At 43.6% G+C, this 21,088-nt stretch overlaps 2 protein-coding genes across 10 annotated transcripts in view; both read right to left on the bottom strand.

Moving 5' to 3' along the window:
• FSD1L (fibronectin type III and SPRY domain containing 1 like) overlaps positions 1-10,317 on the bottom strand; it is a 96,105-nt gene extending 85,788 nt beyond the window's left edge. For 2 of the 6 annotated variants that reach the window (XM_009188370.4, XM_017949672.3), the window contains exon 1: positions 3,159-4,018. Coding sequence is in view for 4 of the 6 variants with exons in the window: in XM_017949667.3 (XP_017805156.1) it covers positions 9,088-9,132 (45 nt within the window). In the remaining 2 variants the exon portion in view is untranslated. Of the gene's footprint in view, positions 1-3,158; positions 4,019-9,087 lie in introns of those variants that run through there. The other 4 variants (XM_017949670.3, XM_017949673.3, XM_017949667.3 and 1 more) reach the window with 3 other exon arrangements.
• Positions 10,318-11,537: 1,220 nt separating this feature from the next.
• The window catches only part of SLC44A1 (solute carrier family 44 member 1), a 198,414-nt gene continuing 188,863 nt past the window's right edge, over positions 11,538-21,088 (bottom strand). For 2 of the 4 annotated variants that reach the window (XM_031654369.1, XM_031654370.1), the window contains exon 15: positions 11,538-13,132. In XM_031654369.1, the coding sequence (XP_031510229.1) occupies positions 13,079-13,132 (54 nt within the window). In that variant the 3' untranslated portion in view covers positions 11,538-13,078. The remainder of the gene's footprint in view (positions 13,133-21,088) is intronic. The other 2 variants (XM_009188373.4, XM_031654368.1) reach the window with 2 other exon arrangements.

Genomic DNA, 21,088 nt, shown 5'->3' with positions numbered 1-21,088 from the left:
TCTAGTTAACCTCTATTGTCAGCCTGCATGAGTCAGAACTTCCAATCCTCTTCCTATTAGAATTTAACAACTCTTCTCTGGCACCACCATGTGAATCGTTTCTTACAGATATAACAGCAGAAAATATGCTTTAAAAGTAAAAATGTCGGGCCGGGCGCAGTGGCTCACGCCTGTAATCCCAGCACTTTGGGAGGCCGAGGCGGGGGGATCATGAGGTCAGGAGATGGAGACCATCCTGTAGCTAACCACGGTGAAACCCGTCTCTACTAAAATACAAAAAAATTAGCGAGGGTGTGGTGGGGCCTGAGTCCAGCTTCTCAGGGAGGCTGAGGCAGGAGAATACGTGAATCCCGGGCCGGGCTTGCAGTGGCCGGATGCCTGCAGCCAGCACAGGAAGACAGAGGGAGACTCCATCTCAAAAAAAAGGAAAATGTCTACACTGAATTTTAAAAGAAGAAAGTTAATTTGAAGTTAGGATTATTAAATTAACAGCAGTAGCTAACAGTATCTTTGTATGCTAGGCATTGTAAAGTGGCTTTTAAAAATGAACGCTAGACCAGGTACGGTGGCTCAAGCCTGTAATTCCAGCGCTTTGTGAGGCTGAGGCAGGCGGATCACCTGAGTGAGGTCAGGAGTTTGAGACCAGCTGGCCATCATGGTAAAACCCCATCTCTACTAAAAATACAAAAATTAGCCAGGTGTGGTGGGGGACGTCTGTAATTCCAGCTACTCAGGAGGCTGAGGCACAAGAATCTCTTGAACCCAGGAAGCAGAGATTGCAGTGAGCCGAGATTGCACCATTGCACTCCAGCCTGGCCGACAAGAGCAAAACTCCGTCTCAAAAACAAAACAAAACAAAACACAATCCTCACAATAATCCTGTGAGAGAAGTACAATTGTTATCTCTATTTTACAGATGAAGAAATGGAGACAGAGCAAACTACCCCAGCTCATACAGCTTATAAATAGTAGAACCGCAGACCTGGCTCCGGAGCCATCCTCTTAATAATGTAAAGCCCAAATCCCAATGCCTAACAAACATTCAGGTATATATTCAGGCCTTCCTCACACCTTCCAGTACCTATTTTTCTTACACTCTACTGACTGAGGTACTACCCCTGCTACTATTTTCAATGTACATTCCATAACAGAAAATAGTCTCTAAAAATAATGTCTGGGGTGTACTACTGTCTTATTTAAAGAGAACAATATCCAGCTTAGATCATTACTATTTGAGGCTTGTGATTCTGCAGGAATTCATATGAGAAAAGGAAGCTCAGGTTCAGAGCACTGAACTGGTTAATGCACATTAACCTCGGACATTCTTTTTACAGCTATAAACCAAAGAGTGTGGGTTTTTTTTTTTATTAGAAAGATTCGGTACCATCAATGAAATTCAACATATTTTCTAATATTGAGAACTTGATTCTCAAAGATATCACAAATAAGATACTTTACTACTAATAAGAAAGAGAAGCTAATTCTTTGCTACCTCTCAGGAAACTGCATGTGGTAACCTGTAGGTACCCAAACACATCATTCGAAATGAGAACAAATAAGTCCAAATCTTAGCCTTAGGGCTAGTAGCATGACCTTCCAGGAGTCACAACCTCCAAGTCTTGATTCCTCATTAAAGTGAGGAATAATGCATCCCTGACAAAGTATGATGATCCATATTAAAACACCTTTTTTTTTTATTTTATGGGACACAGATTTAGTGCTCATACTTTGTAAACTTTAAAATACTGTGTTTTCAGAACAAACTATTTTATCAGATTTTTACTATGACACTATAAAATACTCTTACTTCTACCGCACAGAAGAGGAAACAGATTAATCACAGTTAAGTGACTTGCTACTTATCACAGAGATAGTAAACAGCATCCTGGAACCCATGTCTCCGGACTTTGCTCCTTAACTTGACCTCTGCTAATGTCCATTCAAATACCATTACTTTTATCTAATAAGCTGAGAGATGCTTTACAAATTTAGGCAGAGACAATATTTTAAACCTATACATACCCAAAATACACAAAATGTAATTTTTAAATGTCTTACGAATAGTCACGCATACCAAGGTGAGTTTCAGGACCAACACATACAATGAAATCATGTGCATTTTTGTTAAATACTATAATAATCAATGCTCAACACATCACTATTCTCTCATGCCCTCAGCAAAGTGATCAAGAAGGTGAATCTAGACAAAATTGTAGAAAACGTTGTTCTAAGTCTTTCCCGTGCTTTCTAATAATAGAAAAGAAGAGCCAGATATGTCTTTGTTTTCCCTGCTACATTATTAATACTCCTCGTTTTTTCTTTCCTACCCTGCACTATATTTCAATTACGTTATAGTCTAACAAAGAGAACAGGGTGGTTATTTTCATATGGAGATTATGACTGAATAACTCACTTCTAACTGTATTCAAGACATTGGCTTTGTTCTCCAAATACTTCTCCTGAATCGAACCTTTACGATTATATAACCTTTCCTCAACTGTTCGGAAAGTATAAAACATTCCACGACGACCCCTAAGTAACTGTGCCCAGCAACACCAACTGGTCAGAGTGGGACGGCTGCCCTAACAATTGAAGTCTTTTCCCTCCATTCAACGAACACTAAGATCTACTTAGGAAAAGTCATGGGAAGGGGAGCGGGTGGGCGGTACAAAGGAGATTGGGTCCCTGACCTAAAGAGCGTAGTGCTGAGACGGGACTTGGTCGAGGAAAAAGCCCCAGCTTTCGGCGTCAGCAGGGAGACACCAAACAAGGCTGTGCCTCGGTTTCCTCATCTGCTGAGGAGGGATACACCCCCACCAGCACGCTCGCAGGCTGCGGGCATGAAAACGGGCCTAAAGCATTGCAGAGTGGCTGATTTTAAAAGGGGGATGGCTCCCTGTTTTTCCTTAAGAGTCAGGGCCCCGGACAGAGCACAGGGCAGAGGCCAGCCCGAGTCACCGGGCGCGGTCCCCGCATCCGTGCGGGCGCCTCTTCGCTCCCGCCCAAAGAGCGGCCGGGCGGCCTTGTCCTCCGCAGCAGCAACCCGGACGCCCGGCCAGGCCCACCCGCGCACCCACAGCCCACGGGCCCAGGCGCCCCGCCCACCCTGTGCCGGCCCGGCTCGTCTCGGTAGCCCCGGGCTCCCCTCCCCCGCTTACTTTCTGGGAGTCCATGGCGAGGGGCTAAGCCTGTTGGGCTTGAACCCGAAACGACGAACCGTATGAGGAGGCTCAGCGAGATCGCACACCCCAAGACCGCTACTCACTGCACTGCCCCAGCCCGCATCGGCACCGCCCGGCCCCACCCGTCCGCGCCCAGCCCGCGCGCGCCGTCGCCGCGCCGCGGTTGCCAGGGTGAAAGGGCGGCCCGCAGAAGGGAGGGGCTGAGGAGCACCCCGCGCCTGCGCGCAGCGGCCGACTGCACCCGGGAAGTAGCGGTGGAGGGTGGGGAGCTCCGCAGGTCAGTCTCCCGTTAGTGCTTCTGTAGGCTGCAGTCCCTTCCCCCTTCCTTTTTCCTCCGGCGACAGCAGTCTCTGCGGCCCTGAAATAGGCCACTGGGCATCCAGCAGCCGACCGGTGGGGAGGATCCGGGAAGGAAAGAGTGTCTGGTGCTGGAGACAGATGAGCCTACCCTCCATCCAGCACGCATCTGAAGCCCCTCCCCATGCTATCCTTAGAGGGGCAGCCAGGCTACAGCGGACCCAGCGGTCCGAAGGAAGGAAAAGGGCTGGGATGGGGATGTAGCGAAAATGTGGGAAAAGGCCTTTAGGGGATGTGGTGGAAACGTGGGAGGGGGGATATAGGGATGAGAGTGGCGGAAACGTGGTTATGGGATTAATGTGAGTTTTGGGGCCTGGCACAGTTTTCCCGGGGACCCACCCAACCTCTCCGGCACCTTGCTACCTGTATGATTTTGAGCAAGTCACTCTCCCTGAGCCTGTTTCATCTGTAAAATGAGAGAAATAATGCGGACTTTGCAGAGGATTGTGAGGATTAAATAACGTATGGTACATATTAGTACTGAGTAAATTATTATTATTATCATTATTATTATTATTTGGAGATGGAGTCTCGCTCTGTCACCCAGGCTGGAGTGCAGTGGTGCCATCTTGGCTTACTGCAACCTCCGCCTCCCGGATTCCAGGAATTCTCGTGCCTCAGCCTCCTGAGTAGCTGGGATTACAGGCGCACCTACCACACCTGGCTAATTTTTTGTACTTTTAGCAGAGACTGAGTCTAGCCATGTTGCCCAGGATGGTCTCGAACTCCTAAACTCAGGCAGCCTGCCCACCTCAGCCTCCCAAAGTGCTATGATTACAGGTGTGACCCACTGTGCCAGGCCCATTATAGTCATCTTAGTGGGGAGTTAGAACCTGCTCGGTGTGACCTGAGGCAGCAATGAAGATTTTTAGAAAGCCTGGAATTTAGTAGGCTTGAAAAAGTTCTTCCTCAAGCAGAGAGGCCTCATCTTCCATTTGGATGACTCTGGAGAGGCTCACAAAAGTTCAACTGGACAGTCATTTATGATGAATGAATAAAAGGGAAATACGTACTGAGTACCAGTTCTACAAACAAAATTCAGTAGTGGACAAGGCCCTGTTTTTCTCACGGAGCTTACAATCTAGTATAGGAGGCCAACCAAAAAAAAAAAAAAAAAAATTAACGTGCTAGGTAGTTATAAGTGCTAAAATTAAAAATCAGGCCGGGCATGGTGGCTCACACTTGTAATCCCAGCACTTTGGGAGGCCCAAAGGGTGGATTGCTTGAGTCCAGGAGTTCGAGACCAGCCTGGGCAACATGGCAAAACCGCGTCCCTACAGAAATTAAAAAAAAAAAAATTAGCCAGACGTGGTGCTACAAGCCTGTAGCCAGAGCCAATCAGGAGGCTGAGGCGGGAGGATCACTTGAGTCCTGGAGGCAGAGGTTGCAGTGAGCCTAGATCACACCACTGCACTCCAGCCTGGGCAACAGAGTGAGACCCCAGCTCCTAAATAAATAAATAAATAAGGCAAATGGATTCAGAGAATTGGGAGGGTTTAATTTTTCATAGAAACGTCAAGGAAGGTCTCTCTTGGAAATGGCCTGAGTATAAAGTGAGAAGATGAATTGTACAAGGATCTAGGGAAGAACATTCTAGACAGTAGGAACAACAAATACAAAGGCCTTGTGGAGGGAAGGAGCTCTGTGTTTGAGAAACTATTTATTCTACAATGTTGTCATTACATCTCTGCATGGATCCCTCTGACTGTACTGTGATTTTTTTGAGGGCTGAATTTCTTTTACCCCATATCTGTATCCCCAGCTCAGAGTCTGCCACATAGTATGCACTTAATATATCCTTTTTTAACGGCACAGAGATGTTCAAGAAATGAAATGAAAGTTACGAAAGGGAAAAGAAGAGCTTGGCTAATGCTAGGTGGGTAGTGCTTAGAAAGCCAGGGTCCAGGGTGGGCCTATGTGCGCCAGCTGAAAGGAGTAGTGGCATGCAGTCCTGCAAAGAGATGCCCATGTCTTAGTACCAAGAGAAGAGAGCCTCCTATTCAACCTTTCCCAGCTCCATGAGGAACAGCAAGTGCAGCCAGGTGCCCAGCCATTAGCCCACTGCTGCAGCCACAAAGGTCATTCTTCCACACTGTGTACTGCAGCTGAGTCAGTTTCCCATGAGGGAGAAATGCAGCCTGGGGGTTGGAGAACTTCTAAAGTCTAATCACCAGACTGCATGCTTCCCGGCTCTGCCCCTGCTTGCCACTATGGGACCCACCACTAAGCGGAGGAAACAGGACTTGGTGATGTCCCCACTTCTCTTGCTGCAAGGACTTCACCTCATTACTGTCAGAGGGCAATTCCTGGGCACTTTATGACTGACAGGCACCACCGGAGGAAGAAAGAGGCTTTTGGGGACAGTGAGTGGCAGCTGAAATGTGATCACCAGACTCTGTCACAACTCCCACACCCCAGAAGCTCACTCCTGGCTCCTTGCCTCCAGCTTCCCGAGTTCTTTTCCTGCAGCCCAGCCAGCAGACTGCAGCTTTTGACAACATCTCTACCCCATTTGACTTCTGCCCTCACCCAATCTCTGTCTCTGGCCAGTCTGGCTCTCCTGCCCAGCTCATCCTGGGCCTTTTGCTTCCCCTCGTTCCCATCTGGGAACAGCTAGTTCCTTCTGACTGTGACTTCTGTCTTCCTCAGTTTGTACAAGTTCTCCCATCACAGCCACTTACCAAGCTGGGCTCTAAGTCTCCCACCCAATCCCTCCCAGTACCTCTGGCCTATTGGCAAGTCCTTTGCCTTTTCTGTACTTATTTTTTTCACAGCCAAATCCATTTAGAAATTTTCAAAAGTAGTTTTGCAAATAAAGCATTTGTTCTTAAATGTGATCCCTGGACCAGCTGAATCCACATCTCCTGGTAACTTCTAAGAAGTACAAATTGTCCGGCCTTATCCCTGGACCTACGGAATCAGGAACTCTTGGAGTAGAGTCCAAAAATCTGTGTTTTAACATTTCCTCTAGGTGATTCTGATGAATGCTAAGCTTGAGAGTCATTGAACTGAGAGAAAGCAAATTGTTTACAAAAAGCGGGGGTCGGGGAGAGAACTACAGAGGCGTAAAAACACCACTTCAAAACCTAGGTTTCTTATTCTTAAAAAGCCTATCTAGTCATAGACATTTATCCAATTGAGGTCTCTGGGCCTCCAGGAACCTCTTTCTGAGGAAACCTCAAGTTAGGATAGCCTCATAGAGAGGCTGATACAGAGAGTCTGGTGAAACTGTCTCTCCCAGAACCAGGTTCTCTATCTTCTCTGAGTGGTGCCAGGCATTGCCTGCAGCCCTGGGCTACCTCGCATATTCTGAAATTCCTCCATCTCTTAGGAGAGAAATTTCCTTCCTTTCAGTGTTGCCAGCATTCTTCCCCTTTGGGAGTCACTATAGGGCCATCGGCATGGAGTCAGCAGTCTGAATTTAAATCCAGATGTTGCTGCTTACCAGCAGCGTAGCCTTCGGTGAGTCACTTCACCTTGCTAAACCTCAATTTCCTCGTCGGTAACATAGCGATCAGAATAGTAGTAATTCCCTTTTAGGGTTGCTGTGAGGATTAAAGGGGATTATGTAGGTCAAATGCTGGCTAGTATTATTTAACAAGTGGTAGCTGTTACTAATAATTACCCTCTTACTCATCATGTCCTCCTGTTTTACCCTTGCACAGCTCTTTTTCCTTCTGGATCTTTGGGGCCTTAAAAGACCTATTCTCACCACAACTCCCCTTTTCCCTGTTATACCTGTTTTTTTCTGGAGCAAAATCACTAGTCAAATGCTGCCATTTGTTGAAGTCCGAAATCTTTGCCCATTGCTCCCTGCTACTATATCTGGCCTGAGTCTTAGCATTTGCAACCCAGCCTGGGAAGACTCCAAGGCCTCTCTAAGCCTCAGCTTCTTTAGCTGTGAAATAGGGATCATAAAAGTAGCACCTACAAGGGTTGTTGAATAGTAAATGATATACTTCATATTAAATTTTGAGCACAGTGTCTGGCATGTAGTGAACATTCGAAAAATATTAGCTGTCATCATCTCTTATCAACTGTAGAAACCTAATTAATTCTGATTTTTTTTTTTTTTTAACAGAGACATGGTCTTGCTGTGTTGGTCAGGGTGGTCTTGAACTCCTGGCCTCAAGCAGTCCTCCCACCTTGGCCTCCCAAAGTGCTGGGATTATAGGCATGAGCCACCATGCCTGACCTTGTTTTTCTGGCCCTCTTCTGAGTAAAAACAAAACTCACCCAAAATCCCTGCAACTCCTCAGAAGTCAGAGCAAAAATTTCTGATCCTAGGCACTCATTACAGACAGAGTCTCCCAGGAGGGTGATATGGTTTGGCTGTGTCCCCACCCAAATCTCATCTTGAACCACAGCTCCCACAATTCCCATGTGTTCTGGGAGGGACCTGGTGGGAGGTAATTGAATCATGGGGGCAGGTCTTTTCTGTGTTGTTCTCATGGTAGTGAAAAGCCTCATGAGATCTGATGGTTTTATGAAAGCGAGTTTCCCTGCACAAGCTCTCTTTCACCTGCTGCCAACGTAGGATGTGCCTTTCGCCTTCCGCCATGATTGTGAGGCCTCTGCAGCCACATGGAACTGTGAGTCCATTAAACCTCTTTTTCTTTATAAATTACCCAGTCTCGAGTATGTCTTTATCAATAGCTTGAGAACAGACTAATACGGATGGAAAGAATGCTTCTCCCCTGATGCGGGTTGGCACTCTCTACTTGAAGAGCTCTAAGCCAAGTGGGAAGCAGTCAGTGGACACATACATGACTAGTGAAACCATGTGAGAAGAGACACAACTAAAGCACCTGAGAGTATATGGCCTGAAAGGAAAAACTCAGAGTGGATATGATCTTTGAATTCAAATTTCTGTAGGGCTATTGTATGGAAGAGGAAGCTAACTTGTTCTCTAGCATCCCATAGGTATAATTAGACCCAATTGGTGGAAGCTACAGGAAGACAGATTTCCATTCCACAAAATGTCCAACTTTCTAACAGAGCCATACAGAGCTGGAACAGACTGGTAGTGAGATCCCCATTGGTGCAGGTATACAAGCAGGGGCTGGACATTTGCTTAGCAGAGCATTCATAGGGGGATTCAGGCACTGGAAGGGTATCTGGTAGAAATAACTTTTTTTTTTTTTTTTTTTTTGAGACAAGGTCTAGCTCTGTCACCCAGGCTGGAGTGCAATGGTGCAATCTCGGCTCACTGCAACCTCCGCCTCCCAGGCTCAAGCCATCCTCCCATCCCAGCCTGCTGAGTAGCTGGGACCACAGGCACATGCCACCATGTGCCCAGCTAATTTTTTTTTTTTAATGTTTTGTAGAGATGGGTTTTCGCCATGTTGTCCAGGCTGGTCTTAAACTCCTGAGTTCAAGCAATCTGCCCACCTTGGCCTCCCAAACTGCTGGGGTTACAGGTGTGAGCCACCGTGCCCAGCAGAGATAATTGTTAACATCTTCCTGAACTGTGAGGTTACATCATTCTCTAAACTGCAAGGCAAAACCATTCATTCCCTTTCTGACTCAGTTTTGTAATTATACTCACATTTAGAAGGCTCTCTGAATCTCCTCTCCCCACCCTCACTCCCATGTGGTCCGTTGCAAGAAGCCCCACTCCTTCCTGGGAGAAGGCCTGGGAGGGATAGTTAATTAAACCCTAGCCATTATGATGTGATTGTGTCACAATACCTTCTCCATGTGTAATGGCCTACTTTATGCTGGCACTAGGGACACTGAGATGATTAAGGACTAGAAGGCACAAGTGCTTTCAATCTACTCTGCCATGGCCCTGGTCATGCCTCTGAACTCGTCATATTCAGAGAATGATCAAGGACAAAGCAAATTTATCTGCCTACCAATCTCCTCTTTGTAAAGCACGGTGGCCCCCAGCCAGATTTCTCCAACACAGAGGAATAGACTCAATGTTCCTGGGAAGAACACTGCTCAGCAGCCCCTATCCCTCTGCATATACTCTGAAAATGTTAAGGGCCACGTTGAGACTAGGGAGATAAAGAGCCATCGCAAATTCACTGCACTTCTATTTCATTGGCTAAGCACCCAGACTCTGGTGCCAGACTGTCTGAATTCAAATCCCAAGTCTTGCCAGCTGTGTCTTTGGGCAATTTCTTATCCCTTCTGTACCTTAATTTTCTCATTTCTAAAATAAGAGTATTAACAATATCCACTTGATAGGTTTGTTATGAAGATAAATGACTTAATGTATATAAGATGCTTAGAATAATGGCAGACATATAGAAAATACATAATATATGTGAGCTATCTCTTATCATTTTCTAAAACAAACTGTTCTTCTAAGCACAGCACCAGGAAATAATAGTGTCTGTGAGCCCTTTGGTACTGCAGTGCCATTGCTGCTCGTGAAGATGGTACTGTGTCAGCACTTCCGGGGAAAATAAGCCTCTTGAAATCCATCCTTCATTATGAAGGTCAATCTCTACTTTTCCATGACAAAAGAGTTTAAGGGAGAAAGGTGATAGGACTTATGCTAGAAGGGAAGGACTTAAGACAAGGAGACAGAAAGGGAAGATTGGAGCCTTTCCAAGCCAAAGAAACAGCCCGAGCAAAAATGGACAACAATGGAAGAACAAACCCAAAAATGGAGGTAGGGGATGAAATGAGTGGAAAGTGCAACCTTCAGTACCCAAATATTGGGGAAGCATTAGGAGGACTTTAGAATATATAGGAGATGAAATGTTCTACAGCCATGAAAATTATCTGTAAGAAGAATACATAGCAGTGAGAGAGTTTATAATATTACAAAATTTTTTAAATAACTAGAATAATTTTTCTTTTTCTTTCTTTCTTTTTTTTTTTTTTAATGAGACAGAGTCTCGCTCTGTCACCCAGGCTGGCGTGCAATGGCACAATCTCAGCTCACTGCAACTGCCGCCTTCCGGGTTCACACCATTCTCCTGCCTCAGCCTCCCCAGTAGCTGGGATTATAGGTGCCTGCCACCATGCCTGGCTATTTTTTTTTTTTTTTTTTTCATTTTTAGTAGAGACAGCGTTTCACCATGTTGGTTAGGCTGGTCTCGAATTGCTGACCTCGTGATTTGCCCACCTTGCCCTCCCAAAGTGCTGGGATTACAGGCATGAGTCACCGCACCCGGCCAAAAAATAGCTAGAGTAATTTTTCTAAATACAATCGGATAATACCTACTATAGAAAAGTAACCAATGCATTTGTAAGTTTTTATTTTGTTTATACCTTTTAGCTCAGGTGAAGTGACATCATATATGAAGCTCAGCCTGGCTTCCTGTGATCAAATACAACACTGTTTTTGTGTGTGTGTGTTGTTTTTGTTTTTGTTTTGAGCTGGAGTCTTTCTCTGTCCCCTGGGGTTGGGGAGCAATGGTGCAATCTTGGCTCACTACAACCTCTGCCTCCCAGATTCAAGTGATTCTCCCGCCTCAGCCTCCTGAGTAGCTAGGAATACAGGCGCCCACCACCACACCCAGCTGATTTTTGTATTTTTAGTAGAGATGGGGTTTCACCATATTGGCCAGGATGGTCTTGAACTCCTGACCTCAAGTGATCTGCCTGCCTCAGCCTCCCAAAGTGCTGGGATTACAGGCGTGAGCCACCACACCTGGCAACAACATTGTTTCGGTTCAAATGGTTGGGTCTCCACAAAATCCATTTGTTGAAATCTTAACCCCCAAGGTGATAGTAATAGGAAGTGGGGCCTTTGGGAAGTGACTAGGTCAGAGGCAGAGCCCTCACTGAATGGCATGAATGAAAGAGTCCTGAGAGAAACCCCTCAGTCCTTCCACTAGGTGGGGATGCATGAAGTGAGAAGGTGCCAGCTGTGAACCAGGAGGCAGCCCTTCACAAGATACTGAATCTGCCAGCACCTTGATCTTGAACTTCCCAGCCTCCAGATCTGTGAAAAATAAATTTCTGTTGTTTGTATGTAAGCCACCCAGTCTGTGGTATTTTGTTACAGCCACCAGAAAGGACTAAAACAAACACCTGTAAGTAGTATATGTTTATTTTTCTGCTACATAAAAGTGAATCAAAGACAAGCAAATTGGCTTTGATATATAAACTCAAATTTGGCATGATTTCCTCATGATGAAAAAAAAGGAAAAGGGAAAAAGTGGGTGGAGAGAGAGATTAATAGGGGTCAAACTGTAATGGTCTCTGAATTCCAGGCCAAGGTGTTGGATTCTGAGCATGTTGTGTGGGGGAAGCCACTTGCATGTTTATGAGCAATGAGTTATTTTAGGACAGCTGATTTGGCAGGAGAAATAGGAAGGACGTGAGTGGGAGGAGTCTGGGGTGAGGAGTTGACGGCGGATCCAGAGGCCCAGACCTCTCCTATTCCCTGCCTCTTCCCCTTCCTGGTTAGATCCCTACAGCCTCCCTTTCCCCCCACTCCATCACCACCACCACCACCACCATTAGAATACAGTAATTACCTTCGCATTATAAATCTTTAAGTACTTTTTCAGGCAAATGGAAAAAATAGTACATTGGCCCAAATGAAGATGGTTGACTTTCTTCCAAAGTCATCTAAAACAGAGGTTGGCACTTTTTCTGAAAGGGCCAAATAGTCAACATTTTAAGCTTTGGGGGCCATACGGAATCTGTCACAACTTTGCAACTCAATCACTGTAGAGCAGAAGCAGCCACAGAAATGAAGGATTGGGTGTGGCTGTGTTCCCAATAAAACTTTATTTACAAAAATAGCTGGAGGCCATATTTTATCAACTCCTGATCTCAAATAATATTGTGTTATTTTTTAGAAGATAATTCTGTGATTCTTTTGTGCCTCTAAAGACTTCCTGGTCCTCCATCTCAGACATTTCTCATATACATACACTGCCATCATGAGAGGAAGTCTACCATTGATAAGGTGTTGGGGTAATTATCTTTGGAGCAATAATAAGCAAAACAATGTTAGTGTGGAGAGCTTTGGAGTTAGAACTAGATTTGAATCCTGACTCTGGCCAAGTGTGTGATCTTACACATAGCACACAAACTCTCTGAGTCTCCGTTTCTTCGTGGGCAAAGTGGAGATAATAGGTGCAACCTTACAGGGCTATTGTGAGGATTAAACATATATAAAGCACCCAGCCTAATGCTTGGCATGGAACAGGCACTCAATAAATAGCAGTTATTAACCCACATTGGCTCTATAAATAGCAGAGTCAAAGTCGACAGACCCAGCCTGAACAATAATTTCGCTGTGGATCTAGCCTTCAGGCCAGTATTGGCACTAGAGTGAGAAAAGGGAATCATTTAAACATACCGAGGCTAGAAGAGAAAGCAACATTAAATGTGAAGACAGTGCTGCAAGACAGATTTCTATCAAATGCTTTTGATTATTTATTAGACAGCCACACTGTACCAAATCCACTTGGCTGTTGGTGGTTCGAGAACCTTGTTACATGCTTTCATTGAAGTAATAAGATCCTGCTCTTCATAATCGCAGACTCTCAACAGCTGGTGAGTGGGAGAATCTCATGTAAACAACCTCCTCTGAGTTCATTCTTCCGGGCTTATGAGAGCAGTCACCTTTTCTTCAGCTGAAAGATCAACACATCAAGAAAATGAATGCTTCTGTCCTAGGGGAACATGACACAATGAGAAGTAATCAATAACTAGAAATAGCGTGGGATCATCTTTAAAGAAAACATTATGAAATGTAAGAAGGCTACACACATACAGATTAACACATTTAAAAAGATATCTGAGAGATCCCCTTATCAACTGTGTATTCATGCACAAGTTATTTAAATTCTCTGCCTACATTTCCCAATGTATAAAATAAAGATAATTACGGTTTCCTTAAGGTTGTTGTAAGGATTAAATGCATTGGTAAATGCAATGAACTTAGAACACTGTCTGACACATACCGAGGAAGGCTAGATTAGTGTTTGCCATTGTTGGCATTAGTATTATTCTTTGACAAAGAGGATTTTAGAATAGTTGAACTGAATCAGACACACCTATGATGAGTCAAATTTAAAGCTAATCTAAAAAATTTGATTCTATAGTACTCTCAAAGACCAAAACCTGAAATGCAAATGAAACTTTGAATTTTTCACTCCTGTAATTCAGTCAGCAGTGGGTCAGGTCAGACCAGGATAATGGATATTCTCATAGTTTAGTTCAATTCAAGAAATAGTGACTAAGTAAATTAACTGACGATAAGAATTATAATGTGGTTCTTTAAATGGATATTCTTATTGCTAGGAAATACACACTGAAGTATTTAGGACTAAAAGGCAATGACGTGTGCACATTATTCTCAAATGATCCAAAAGTATTAGGTATATACTATATACCTAATAGATATGTGTGTGTGTATATGTGTGTGTATATAGAGAGAGAGACAGAGAGAGAAAGAGTATGGACCTACTATTCTCTGTATTTATCTATATCAATCTAGATACTTATCCAGACAACTATTTATCTAGATCTTAATAGCTAGATATATCTAGATATCTATCTATACATAGAGATAGATATATCTATAGATAGATATCGAGATCTAGATAGATATAGAGAGAGAATGGATGAGCATATGGGATAAAATACATGTTTAACAAAGTGTAACAATATGTAACATGGTGTTTTATGTACCATTCTTATTCTTGCAGCTTTTCTCTAAGTTTGAAATCATTTCCAAATAAAAAGCCCCACTAAGATGGGTTAAAAATTAAAAATAAGGGTAGGCTCAGTTTGGTTATCAAACAAGCCCAGAGCCACTGCAGGATAAGCAGAAGTAACAAGATACAGTCCTAACCACAAGATGCCAGGAGAACTTGGACTTGCAAGAAGGGGATATGAAATAGTTCTATGATTCAGATATGTAACGAAGTCAGGTGAAGATCTGCTACATCTGTCTCCATAAGAGGCTCTGCTTGTCTCCAGGTGCTTAAAACAGGTCACATGTAGCACTAAGAATAACATTGTTTGAAACCCTTACCAAAAGTTTCATTTTAGGGTTTTAGTCTTGAGATTTTAGTACATGCCAGTTATTGCTGATCCCCCTGCCTCAGATTTTTCCCAACTTCAATCCATTTGGCAGGCTGCCAATAGAATAAATCCCTAAATTGTTGCTTTCACCACATTAGTTCCTTACTCAAGAAATTAGCAATGGCTTCCTATTTTCCACAACACCTCATCTAAACTTAGCTGTCTTATCAGTTTCATTTTATTTGTTTATTTATTTTATTTATTTGAGACAAGGTCTTGCTCTGTCACCCAGACTGGAGTGCAGTGGCATGATCATAGCTCACTGTAACCTCAAACTCCTGGGCCCAATCAATCCTCCCACTTCGGCCTCCTCGGTACCTGGGACTATAGGAACTCCATGCCACATGCTATTCCATTTTATGATTTTACATACTTTGACTTGCAGTTTCAACTTTCATGATTTTTTTCCCCTTTACTGAAAATAACAGGACCTATGATTAGACTGACATCTGACTGATTGTTGCTTGGTTATGGTCATGTGGCATAGTCACTAGGCTTATGCCAAAGTTGTGATTTGTCTGATGTTATGATAAAAGTTCTTTCCTCCTACTTTTCTATTTAAATAAACTTTTTTCTTTTTTTTTTTTTGAGACAGAGTCTTGCTTTGTCACCCAGGCTGGAGTGCAGTGGCACAATCTCGGCTCACTGCAGCCTCTGCCCCCCTGGGTTCCAGCAATTCTCCTGCCTCAGCCTCCTGGGTACCTGGGATTACAGGTGCCCACCACCACACCTGGCCAATTTTTGTATTTTTAGCAGAGACGGGGTTTCGCCATATTGGCCAGGCTGGTCACAAATTCCTGACCTCAGGTGATCCACCAGCCTTGGCCTCCCAAAGTGTTGAGATGACAGGTGTGAGCCACCACACCCAGCCAAATAAACTTTTTAATTTTAGAATAGTTTTAGGTTTACAGAAAAGCTGCAAAGATAATATAGAGCTCCCATCTACCTCAGGCCTAGTTTCCCCTATTGCTAACATCTTACATTACTATGATACATTTGTCACAACTAGTGAACCAACACTGGACATGGCTATTAGCTAAACTTCATACCGCAAGGTCCTCTGAACAGGCTACACGGTGGCCGAGTCATTGTGACCCCTGTGACCCACACATACAGGCCTCCTGGAGTCACAAAGCCTGGAGCAACAGGAGAACCACTAAAGAAGAAGAAACAGCTAGTTCCTGCCTTAACTGATTAACCGACCTTGCAGCATTTCACCATTGTGATACATTCCTGCCCTATCCTAACTCATCAATCGACCTTGTGGTATCATGCCTTGTGACTTCCCCCAAACTCATGACTATGCACCTTGTGACATTCTTCCCCTGCCCAAAAAAGCTGCCCCTAACTGTAACTTTCCGCTACCTACCCCAAACCTATAAAACCAGTTCCACTCCCACCACCCTTCCCTGACTCCTTTCTTGGACTCAGCCCACTTGCACCCAGCCTTGTTGCAACAGCCTTGTTGTTCACACTCAGCCTGTTTGGGTAGTCTCTTCAATTAGGCACACGCATAACACATACTTTATTCAGATTTCATTAATTTTCTCTGATGTCCTTCTCAGTTCCACAATCCTATCCAGGAGACTGTATTATATTCAGCTTTCCTCCTTTTTTTTTTTTTTTTTTTTTTGGAGACCGAGTCTCACTCTGTCTCCCAAGCTGGGGTACAGTGGCACAATCTCGGCTCACTGCAAGCTCTGCCTCCCAGGTTCACGCCATTCTCCTGCCTCAGCCTCCCGAGTAGCTTGGACTACAGGCGCCCACCACCATGCCTGGCTAATTGTTTTGTATTTTTAGTAGAGACGGGGTTTCACCGTGTTAGCCAGGATGGTCTCAATCTCCTGACCTCGTGATCCACCTGCCTCGGCCTCCCAGTTGTTTCGTTTTTTGAAACAGATTCCTGCTTTGTCACCTAGGCTGCAGTGCAGTTGCACCATAACAGCTCATTGCAGCCTCAACCTCCCAGGCTCAATCGATCCTCCCACCTCATCCTTCTGAGTAGCTGGGGCTACAGGCCCACGCCACCACACCTGGTTATTTTTTTTGTATTTTTTGTAGAGATGGGATTTCACCATGTTGCCCAGGCTGGTCTTAAACTCCTGGGCTCAAGCAATCCACCTGCCTCGGCATCCCAAAGTGCTGGGATTATAGGCATGAGCCATTGTGCCTGAATCTCCTCCTATTTTTAAATTTTAAAATATTATTTAAAAAACTAAATGCAACCCTTAAGACTAAAGTATACACTCTAATAAATGTGATTTCATTACACTTGAATGCTGTATCTTTCCTACTACCCTTGAACATGAAAACTCACAGCATAATCTAGCTCATCCCAATAAGTGACAAGAAGATTCAATTCAAAGCTTCCTGAAACTTCTCTTTGTGTCAGATCCCTTGGGAGCCCAGAACACCCTTCTTCAACTTCAGGTCCAAGACTACATCTAATTAACTGGTCCAAACAAGTTTTCCTTCTATATATGTACGGTACAAAGGAATTATTATATGGATATTGAATCCCCTGGAATGAATCTCTACTTTTATCTTTTCCATCTTATTTTTGCCCTACTTTTAAGAGACTTCCTCAAATTCATCTTTCAACCCTTCTATGAGTTTTACACTTTTTTCTATTTTAAATATTTTTGTTCTCTGAACGTTCCTCTTTTAAATAGCAAACTATTTTATTTCTTTCTTTCTTTTTTTTTTTTTGAGACAGAGTCTCGCTCTGTTGCCCAGGCTGGAGTGCAGTGGTGCAATCTCAGCTCACTGCAATCTCTGTCTCCAGGGATTCAAACGACTCTCCTCCCTCAGCCTCTCAAGTTGCTTGGATTACAGGCACGCATGATCATGCTCAGCTAATTTTTGTATTTATTTAACAGAGACGGGGTTTCACCAGGTTGGCTAAACTGGTCTTGAACCCCTAAACTCAAATGGTCCGTCTGCCTTGGCCTCCCAAAGTGCTGGGATTTACAGGCATGAGCCACCGCACAGCCTAAATAGCAAACTAGTTTTTTTATTATAATCCTTTCTATTTTCTGAATTTAGTAATTTACAGTTTTCTTCTACCTTATAGTCTGCTTCTTCTAAGTTGCTTTGTTGTTGCCTTTCTCTTTGTTTTGATCTCTGTCTTTCATGGTAGAGACTTGCCCCAAGGGTCTGGTAATTCTTATTTAAGAAAGCAGCACTAAAACGAATTGGAAGTTTTTATTCCTGGGTAGATCTTGTCATTGAAATGCTTCACTGTATAACGACTTGATTGGACTTTCTAGCTAGAGAACCCCGTGTGAGCATCTTTAGGCATTTTCCTTTGGGCTGGTCAGATTCCCTGGAAAATAATTTTTCAGTTTCCTGCTTGGTGGGTGAAGGCCTGGTTGTCAGAATTCTAGGAGCTGGGTCCGGCTGGGGCGGAGGGGTGCGGGGTGGTGAAGGAGGGGGTGGCGGGGGGGTAAGGGGCGGGGGGGGGGGGGCGTGTCTTAATCCCCCTGACTTAATATTGGTACCTCTGTTTTGGATGCTCCTCCCTTAAGTTCTGTCTTAACCTCTTCAGAGAACACCTCTCTGTCTGCTGAGGATGAGAAAAGGCAGTTGCCTGACTGCACAGACTAGGGGATGGTGTTTGAAGACTTTGTTAAGCATCATTCCATATGCTCTATCCTCTTCGCTATCCCCTTTTGTGGGGTACCCATTTAAATCTTTCATCCATTTGGGTTGCCTTTTTCTTATTGATTTGCAAAAGTTTTTGTTTGTTTTTTTGAGTTGCAGTCTCACTCCCATTGCGCAGGCTGGAGTGCAGTGGTGTGATCTCGGCTCACTGCAACCTCCACCTCCTGGGTTCAAGCACTTCTCTTTCCTCAACCTCCCGAGTAGCTGGGATTACAGGCGTGCACTACCACACCCAGCTAATTTTTGTATTTTTAGTAGAGACAGGGTTTCACCATGTTGGCCAGGCTGGTCTTGAACTCCTGACCTCAGGTGATCCACCCCTCCTTGGCCTCCCAAAGTGCTAGGATTACAGGAGTAAGCCACCGCATCTGGTGATTTGTAAAATTTTTATAAATTTTAGTTTGGAGTCCTTTACCAAATATGTGCTTTGCAAATATCCTTTTCTAGTCTGTGGCTTGCCTTTTCTCTTTTAATGGTGTCTTTTGATGAACTGAAGTTCTTAATGTTTACAGTGTCAAACGGAAGCCTCAAACGACTCTCCTGCCTCAGCCTCAATATTAGCAACTTAAAAAGGAATAATGTAATTTAGAAGTCTGGCTATCTTTCTGAGCTTGCTGTAATACGCTGCAATAGAACTTGCACTGAACAGAAAACCATCTTCGTTCCAAGGTTCAGGGTTATGTTTCTTGTGCCAGCTGTCATCAAGATTAAACATTACCAGACACAAACTATACCTTGCTATTCTAGGATCACTGGCACCAGTAAACAGGAAGAAAGGGATCAGTCTTGGATTGTTATGGCAGACCATATGGCAACAAAGCTTTGGTCCCTAAAGGCAGAAGGATGAAGCTTCCAGGCCCAGGGAATAATTGTCTCTGCTTCCCTTCTTTACAACTTGCATGTTAACCTAATATCACTTTGGATAAATTTAATGCAGTCCTGCAGATATCTCTCCACTCCTATCTTCAACAAAGCAAAACAGAAAGACTAAACATTCTGTTATACACAAACGATAAGGTTGTGTTACCTTTAACAAGGAGTGCCTTGAAGACACAGTTGGCCTGCTGGCTACTTATTGACAAAGAGGAGGACTATAAATCAACTTTTCAAAAATAAGAGCCACCATTCAACTGTTTTTGGCCTATAACAATGATAACTTCAGGCCGGGTGCAGTGGCTCACCCCTGTAATCCCAACACTTTGAGAGCCTGAGGTGGGCGGATCACTTGAGGTCAGGAGTTCGAGACCAGCCTGGCCAAAATGGTGAAACTCCATCTCTACTAAAAATAAGAAAAATTAGCCGGGAGTGGTGGCGCGCGCCCGTAATCTCAGTTACTCGGGAAGCTGAGGCACAAGAATTGCTTGAACTCAGGAAGCAGAGGTTGCAGTGAGCCAAGATTGGGCCACTGCACTACAGCCTGGGTGACAGAGTGAGAGCCTGTCTCAATAAATAAATAAATAAATAATGATACTTTCATATAATCAGCTTACTGTCTTTGGCAACTTTGCTCTAAGTAGTTTGTTGGAAGAATGCCAGAAAATAAAAGTACTCAAATTAAAGCTGCTTTGTTGCACACAGCACAGAACAGGGACTCCATAAATATTTATCAGGTGAATTTGAGGGTGCTGAAATGGGTGTATGGTTATAACTGCCTAAAAATTACTAGGCTTCAAATTATTTTAGTCAAGCTATATGGACAGGAATTTGGACCTTATTTGTCTTTTTGTCTCTATGGAGACTCTTGGAGCTGATCAGAGGTACAAACTATTTTCAGGTGCATGCCCCTCTTATGATCCTCATGTCTCAGAGGAGGCTGTCAATCTCTTACTCATGCCAGCTGACAGGTAAGCAGCGTGGGCCAGTCAGTGTTCTGCTATACTCCAGGCACTTGTTAGAGAATGAAATATACTCATCTCAAGCCAGTATTTATCAAGAGCTCAACTAAGACCTATAGACCAATGGAATAGAATTGCAAATCTAGAAATAAACCTACATATCTATAGTCAATTGTTTTGGACGTTGACAAGGTATCAAGACCATTCATTTGGAAAAAAAGAGTTGTTCAACAGTGATGGGACAACTGGATATCCACATGCAAAAGAAGAAAGTTGGACATCTACATATATGTCACACATATACACCTACATATACTCCATATATGACATATATATACTTAATTCAAAATAGATCAATGACCTACATGTATGAGCTAAAACTACACAACTCTCAGAAGATAAACTTAAGGCTAAATATTTGTGACCTTGGATTAAACAATGATTTCTGAGTCATGACAACAAAAGAACAGGCAACCAAGGAAAAGACAGATAATTTGACTTCATCAAAATTTAAAACTTTTCACTTCAAGGAATACTACAAGGAAGTAAAAAGATAACTCATGGGTAAGAGAACATAACTGTAAATCACATAACTGAGAAGGGTCTAGTATATATCTAGAATATATAAAGAACTCATACTCAACAACAAAAAGACAACCCAATTTTTTAAATGGGCAAAGGACTTGAATAGACATTTCTCCAAAGAACATATACAAATAGCCAATGAATATATGAAAAGGTGCTTAACATCATTAGTCATAAGGAAAATGCAAAACAAAACCATACTGAGATACAACTTCACACTCACTGGGTGTCTATAATCAAAAAGATGAAAACTTACACTTGTCGAGGGTGTAGAAAGACTGGAACCCTCATACACTGCTGGTGGGAATGTAAAATGGGGCAGCTGCTGTGTAAATCAATTTGGTATTCCTCAAAAAGTTAAATACAGGATTACCATATGACCTAGGAATTCCACTTCTAGGTATATACCCAAAAGAACTGAAAACGTACGTCCACACAAAAACTTGTACACGAATG

This window comes from Papio anubis, chromosome 13 (assembly GCF_008728515.1).
Source record: "Papio anubis isolate 15944 chromosome 13, Panubis1.0, whole genome shotgun sequence".
In the NCBI taxonomy this organism is placed as follows: Eukaryota; Metazoa; Chordata; class Mammalia; order Primates; family Cercopithecidae; genus Papio; species Papio anubis.
The sequence above is the reverse complement of the archived record's forward strand: the minus strand, read 5'-3'. Positions and strand labels throughout refer to the sequence as shown.